This window comes from Dipodomys ordii, unplaced genomic scaffold (genome assembly GCF_000151885.1).
Source record: "Dipodomys ordii isolate 6190 unplaced genomic scaffold, Dord_2.0 Scaffold17, whole genome shotgun sequence".
Lineage (NCBI taxonomy): Eukaryota > Metazoa > Chordata > Mammalia > Rodentia > Heteromyidae > Dipodomys > Dipodomys ordii.
The window spans coordinates 18,279,777-18,287,678 of record NW_012267233.1 but is presented as its reverse complement, the minus strand read 5'-3'; the positions used below and the strand labels follow the sequence as shown (position 1 = coordinate 18,287,678).

General features: G+C 36.0%; 1 protein-coding gene across 1 annotated transcript in view; it reads right to left on the bottom strand.

Moving 5' to 3' along the window:
* Nucleotides 1-7,902, bottom strand: part of LOC105982763 (chromosome unknown open reading frame, human C8orf88) — a 20,654-nt gene extending 12,752 nt beyond the window's left edge. Inside the window, exons 1-2 of the mRNA XM_013012438.1 lie at nucleotides 7,821-7,902; nucleotides 1,409-1,507 (exon numbers count right to left, since the gene is read on the bottom strand). Of these exons, the coding sequence (XP_012867892.1) occupies nucleotides 1,409-1,487 (79 nt within the window). The 5' untranslated portion in view covers nucleotides 1,488-1,507; nucleotides 7,821-7,902. The remainder of the gene's footprint in view (nucleotides 1-1,408; nucleotides 1,508-7,820) is intronic.

Here is a 7,902-nt window from a genome sequence, read left to right as displayed (position 1 = left end):
ACTTTGGAAAGCAGTATGGAGGTTCTTCAAAAGACTTCACATAGAACAACCCTATGACCCAGCAATCCCACTTTTGGGCATTTACCCAAATGTTTACAAACAAGACCACACTAAAGCTACCAGCACAACAATGTTTATTGCAGCATTATTTACCATAGCTAAGATATGGAACCAATCCAGATGCCCCTCAGTAGATGAATGGATCAAGAAAATGTGGTATATATACACAATGGAATTCTATGAGGATCACAGTTTGAAGCCAGCCCTGGAAGAAAAGTCCATGAGACACTCATGTCCAAAAGCCTACTCAGAAAAAGTTGGAAGTAGTACTGTGGTTCAAGTAGTACAGCACTAGCCTTGAGCACAGAGCCCAAATGCTGACTTTAAGCCCAAGAACTGGAAAAATATAATTTTTTTTCAAATTGAAGTGATCTGTACATTATCTAACAAGCAATTCTAGCAACAAATAATAAACAATTTAAAATCAATTTTAAAAGTTAATATTCCAAATTAGAAAATAAGTATCAAGAGTCTGTCCAAAATAGCCTTGTAGGCAAAAAGAAAAAACCAGGTTTATATTTTTGTTTAGGTTTTGTGAAATTAGATATGATCCAGGTAAAGTATAGCTCTAATCTCTATTAGAGTACAAATACATCGTCACTTGTGAGGACTCTGAACATGCTGTTTTGTGGGAAGATTGTTGGTCTTGTTTTTGGTTTGCATATAGGTAGATCTTTCTTTCTTTATTCATTCATTTATTTATTTATTTTTGGTCAGTCATGGGTCCTGAATTCTGGGCCTTGGCGTTGTCCCTCAGCTCAGTTCTTTAGCTCAAAGCTACAGCTCTACTACTTGAGCCACAGCGCCACTTCTGGCTTTTTCTGCTTTTGTGGTGCTGAGGAATTGAACCCAGGGCCTCACGCATGCAAGGCAAGCACTCTACCACTAAGCCACCTTCCCAGTCCAGTAGATCTTTTAAAAGGCTAATTTATCATGATTGTGCAGTGACCACAGCTTATTTGGAGCACAATACACAGCAGAAGTGAGTTAACTACACAAATGAGACATGAAAAGAAATTCACACAGTTTTTCTTAACCATTGTTGGTCTGGCATACTTTAGACTAATCATCTTCACTGTTATTATCTTTAAGGAGTTAAACAAAAAAATTTCAACTCAATGTGTTTACGAATAATACATCTTGATCATTATCAACCCTTCTAAGACTAATAATCTTAAAACATTAACAACCTTTTTCTCTAGGGAATACTTCAAAACTTCAAGCAGATAAGACTATTACTGTAATTTTTATTATTTCTTTTGAAGTCTACCTTAGTCATTTAGAGTTTCAAATACTAATTAGTCATTAATAAATTAATATTTAAAGTACTGTACACTATATTACTCACCAGGGGGAGAAGTCAGATGACGAACAGGTCTTGCTGGTTGAAGCGGTTTACCAATCAATTTTTTGGTTTCCATTGTCATAAAGACCTTGAGGTTCCATACTTTAATAGGGAAAAACACATGTTTATTATTTGGACAAAATAACGAAGACATTTTACCTTTACACAAAAAAACTACTCACTTGAAGATAAATATTTTTAAGAAACAGACATACAGAGGATTTAAAATAATATATAATAACTTCAGAGCTCTTCCTAACATTTGTCTTAATTTTTAGACTATTTTCCTTCTTTGAGCTGAACATAGTGGACCATACCTATAATCCCAATGCTTAAGAGATTGATGAAGGAAGATCATGAGTTTGAGGCCAGTGTGGGCTAGTGAATTTCAGACTAGTCTTAGCTATGCAGAGAAGCTCTGTCCTCAAATGAATATATACATATGTGTAGGTATTATATATAGATATATATGTATAACATATAAATATTATATAATATGTCTAATATCTATATATTATATGTATATATTATGTGTATATGTTATACATACATATATACATATTATATGTATAATATATAAATATTATACATATATATAATATATAGATAGTATACATATTGTATCTATGTTTATTTTCTTCCTTTTACTTTTGTTATTCTAATCTCCTGATTTATCTCCTATTTCTTTGATTGCCATTTCTAACTTCCATAATAACTGGTTCTTCTGCTCTCCAATTAAATGTGTGAATACCACTCATGTAGCTGTGGTTTTAGCTTGTGGCACTTGAGTCTTTAGCTTTAGCTAATCTCTATTTTCATGGTTGCAACTACCTAGTGAACATGATAAATACAACCTAATGTGTATTTTTAGAATACCATTTTGAATTTCAACTTATATTATCATAGGCACTTCAATTAAATATATGCAAAATCAAATTGTTTGATACTAAAACTATACCTCCTCCTGGATTCCTTAACTTTATCACCTAACTGCCTGAGACCACCTTTTAGCACATTTGCAACCTGATGCTTTACAGTATACATCCCATAATTAATCCCTAATTCCTGCCCATTGTAGTTCCAAAAGATATTGCACAAGCATTTCCCTCGTTCCCACCACTGCTCTCTTAATTCCACAGTTCTTCATTCATTTATTTAATTACCTGTGAAATAGATATAGGTGCTCCATGATCTTGGAACACCAAAAACATGTTCCCATAGTGACGTAAAGAACATTATGCCATACTATAGTCATTTTGTCGTCCAGGTTTAACAAAAATGAGGAACAGGTTCTACTTAAAGTGAGGAAAAGTATTTACCTAGTGCCACCTGCAATTAACACAGTACCTGAACTGAATCCAAAATAGGTATTAAATAGCATTCCCTGAACAAATGAATATAGCATCTTTTCAAACTACAATATTTAACACCTTTTTTTAGGAACTAGGACTCTGAGAAGTGGCCCATTTTGATAGGCAAGTGATCTCCCACTTGAGCTACACTCTAATCCTTCTTGTTTTATTTTGTTTTTAAGATAGGACCTTGTTAACTTTGCCAGGGTTAGCCTTGAACTCACTCTCCCTGCTTCTACGTCCTGAGTAGCAGGAATTATAGGTGCACACCACCTTGCCTGGCTCCTTTACATGTAATTTTGCTCTAAAAAGAGCTCCAGGTACCTGACATCTTCTAGACTACTAATATTGGAAACAGACGTTAATATCCATGGCATAAATAGTAAACTACCAGCATATATGGCCATTTAGAACAACTTTATAAATAAGGCATGATCAATAGTTACAGCTCATGTTTCATGTCAGTAGGCCAGGAGTGGTGGTACATGGCTGTCATCTCAACACTTGGAAAACAGGCAGGAAGATTTCAAGTTTGAGGACATTCAAGACTACATAGAGAGACCCTGCCTCAAAAAGAAAGTTACATGTAATCTTACCTGGATTCACATCATGGCTCTAGCACCTAGCTATATATAACTATGGATACCACTAGTCTCCACCTTCTAGGCCTGAAGTAAATGTATATAAAGTATTTACCAAAATTATTGGTACATACTAAGAGGTTAGTACATGTCAGCTACTAGCATTATTCTCATTTTATAGATAGTACTTAAAGAAATAAAGTAACCTAAAGATAAGAGAGTAAGAAGTGAGGAATATTCTTATACCCAGGCTGGTGGACAACTTTCTACATTCAGACCAAAATGATTAAGTAATTTTTCATATGTGCACAGAAAACCTGTAGCCTATTCCAAATTGGCCTCTATTGTACAAATTATAGTTATATATCATCCAAGTATGTCTCTGGTATGTACCAGTGTCTAGTATACAGTGAATGTCCAATAAATTGTTGCATTCATGGTATTTTGTTTCACCATATATTTGAATATGCAGGTTCCCTGTCTAGAGCTTTCTTGACCTCTTAGCTTTCTTACAAGTATTCATTTTCATATCTTCACTGGTAACATTAAATAAAAATATTTACATTAAATCCTCCAGTAACAATTCCTCTTTCCTTATTTTCCTCCTACTGTACTTTATCAGGTTTCCTAAAATATATCATAAAGTTTATTATAGGCCTATCCAAATATACTATGAATTAACTGAGGCTCCCAAAACTAAACCTTATTGATCTTTGCATCCTAGTACCTGTTTTCCTAAATAACATCTATAAATTTAACTTGGCATTGAATGTGTTCATACAAAAAATAATTGTTACTATGTTAATCTTAAACAAATACAAAATCCAAGTTACTATTTCCCTTGATTATGTGATAGGATTAGTAACTACATTTGTATTCCAATAAGTAGGAAAATGTATGTATATGTGTATACATATGTATGAAATATATATATATGAAATATATATGTGCATATATATTTCAAATGTTCTAAAATTTAAACATGTTGAAAAATTATATGCTAACATCTTAAGTAGCCTAAAAAAAATCCTAACATATAAGTAGCCCCTCAAAGTTAACAATAATAGCTAAGCACAAAATGTAATTTTTTTCCCTGAAATTTGGGAATATGCCAGTCAGTGCTTCAAATCAGTATCTACCTACTTTGTGATATATATATATAATGAGGAGATATACAAAATAGCTATTGAGAACCTTCTATAAACATACCAATGCTATCAATCAGTACTTGTTGGCAATACAATTTTGATGTAACAGAAAGCAAAATTAAAAAGGTTATGAACCTAAAACCTCAAATATTGAGTATTTCCTATATGGAAAGAAATATTTAAAATACAGACCCTAAAGCACTAATATTAGTACACATTCATTCTAATGTTATTTTATGTTTATCATAACCACCATAATGAAGACCAAAATACTAGCATGCAGTAACTTTCCATCCTGTTTCTCATATGAAACTGGTCAATCACAATACAAAAGATGACCTTGGCAGCCATTCTTTATTTTTCATTGCTCAGCTGAAATTGAGTTGTAGGTTGTAAAGTCTTTTCCAGTTGCTGAGCAAGGCAAATCCATAGTATTCAAACAAGGGATTTTCAAGAGCTGGGTAGTCATAGAACCCTATTACATGAATTTGCAAAACAAGTAAACAAAAACTTAAAGCTCTTTCATTGTCACCTACCTTTCAGGTGGCAGCAGGAAAGAAACAGCCAGGACTCCCCCCATATAAATTCACATCAATCATGAAAATTAGGGAAAAAAAGGTGCCATAGAATACTCTTTTTTAAGTAAACTATGCCTGTATAGAAACACTGACTTTATAGGAAATGTGAGTTGGAGATTAGAATGCATACTACATAAATACTATCATCATTTTATTAATGGAAAAGGTTAAGTATTTACAAGACATAATTACTATTCTCAAACTCATCTATGGAATTAAAATCAAAGACAAATAACTTCAATTTTTGATGCCTACTTGGTGCAGTTCAAAAATGATTCCTGTGATGCTGCTGCTACTACTCAGTAGGCATTTGTATTAGCAACTGTTAGATAACACTTGCAAAAGAATCAGAATCTCACCTGTCATACCAGCAAGTGATGAGCCTAACACAAAGGTGTATTTTAAAATGAAAACATCTAGTTTTGTGACACCAATGGTTTTAAAGGACATTCCGAACTGATGCCTTTAAAATATTCATTCTGAGATAAAGTGTAGGTGGTTTTCATTCAAGTTCACATGTAAGTAACAAATCATTTTAAAAGGACAAGCTATTTATGAACAGAATATTGCTTAGGTATCAGCAAAGAAACAAGTTTGCTATTGCTATTACACATATGACAATAACAACTATCTCAGGTTCATATTCTGTTTTAAAAACTGATCTCATCAGTTCTCAAACTACAAATTAAGCTAGATTTCTAAAATACAGTACACTGGGGTACTAACCAATTTAGACAATTGTCTAACCAATTACTAACCAATTGTCTAACCAATTTAGACAATCTTAATGCTAGGCATATATTTTTAAATTAAAATGCCATTTTTAGTTCTTAATGTATGCTAAATCCCATCCTATTGAATGTTAAATCTTATTTAACTTTGATTGATAAACTGCTAGAAAAATTATTACTACTTTACAGATGATGAACAGGCAAAAGTATACATCTACTACTGCAATTCACACAGCTAATAAGTGCCTAGTAAGGATTTAACTACAAAGTATGTTCCCTATGTATAAAATTGCCTGGTAAGATATTTAATCACTCACTATTCTGTGCAAGCATGTTATGTAGTGTTAGAAAAATTTAACTATGAGAATGTGCACTTATATATAAATCTTAACACAGTAATTGTGTGTGTGTGTGAGAGAGAGACAGTATCGGGACTTGAACTCGGGTCTTCACAGTGACTTGACTTATTTTGCTCAAAGCTGAATCATACCTCCACTTCCAGCTTTTTGCTAGTTAATTGGAGCTATAAGACTCACAAGTTGTTGTTTGCCCAGGCTGACTTCAAACCTTGATCCTCAGATCTCCTCTTCAGTAGCTAGGATTACCAGCATAAACCACCAGCATCCAGCAGGATAAAATTTTACACGCAAATATTTTCCATTCCTCCAATTTAGTTTTTCTTAGAATATTAAATATAGTTTTATGTTTTCCTCATTCTACAAGGATAGTACCATAGTAATCACAGGTCATAGCATACGTAAGTAGTAATATGTACTTTTTTTGGAAGCTGTATCTTAATAATGCCAATTTAAATTCTAGATTTCTTATGGTTAGGGGTGTTAGCTCAATGGAAGAGCACTTACCTAATATGCAGCAGGACCTGGGGTCCATTCCAGCAATTCCCCTGACCCCCAAACAAATTCTAGACTGCTTTGGAAAATGCTGACAGTTTTACTGCAATTAAGAATTTGTGTATATTTCCTGAACAGTAACTAGATAACATCTAATCTCAATTTGCATCTTCAAAACATTACTTTCACAAAATTAGTATGCCTTAAAACCAAATGATAACAATGGTAAAATGATAGGAGACCAAGAGATAAGCAATTATGACTAGGTTGGTGAAAGTCATTTTATTAACATTCCACAAATCTAGTGGCACTATTTCAGGGGGGGAAGGCGTGGAAAAACATCAAACCCCCCAAAAAATAATCAAAATCTGTAAATTCCATCATACTGTATTGTACACCTTTTCTCTACAACCAAAACAAGTTTTCGTGTGTGTGAACGATCTTTCAGTAGAAATACAACTGAACCTTTAGTTAGCAGAAAACTGTCCAGGCCACAGGTGTCTGACTACCCTCACATGGACTACTGGACCTTTTCCATAGCTTTTTTGCCACAGGGGATTAAAAACCCTGAAACCAACCCAATGCCTGTAACCGGTGCCTGGGACAAAGATGGTGTTGTGGACAAGCACCAAGACAGACAGACAGACAGACAGATGTAGACAGAGAGGGAAAGAGATAGAGTAAGATTGACATTTATACTTTCATTAGCATCAACTAATTGATCAAGGAGGGCTGCTGTTTTGACCCATCCGTGTAGGCACACCCCGACCTTCATCGAATCACCCGTCCGCCACCCTCCCCTCTCTCTTCACCTCTCCCATTTTCTCCTCCTTTCCAGAGTGTTCCCAGCACTCTGCTATCCGCGCCCTCTCACCCAGCAAGGTTTTCACTCTTTTCTGTTAGTTGGGGGGGGGGGGGGTCTCTCTTTTTCGGCGGTACTTCGTCACCATGTCCTCCTCGGGCTGTCCCGCGCCCTCGCTGGCGCCCACCCCACTCGGCATCCCCCCGACGACCTGGGGAGGGCCCCGGGGGAAGGCCCCTCGGGAAAGGCCCGCCACCCTCCCCGAGCCCCGCTCCTCCCTCAGCACTCTCCTTCCCCCTCCCCTGCCTCAACGTCCCCACCTCGGGGACGCCCCCCCTCCTCGGCCTCCTCACCCGGGTCCCGGCCACCTACCGCCTCAAGATCCGGGAGGGCTTCGGGGCGGCAGCGTCGCGGCGCTCAGCCCAGACGCGGCGGCCGAGCGCCCCGCTGCCCG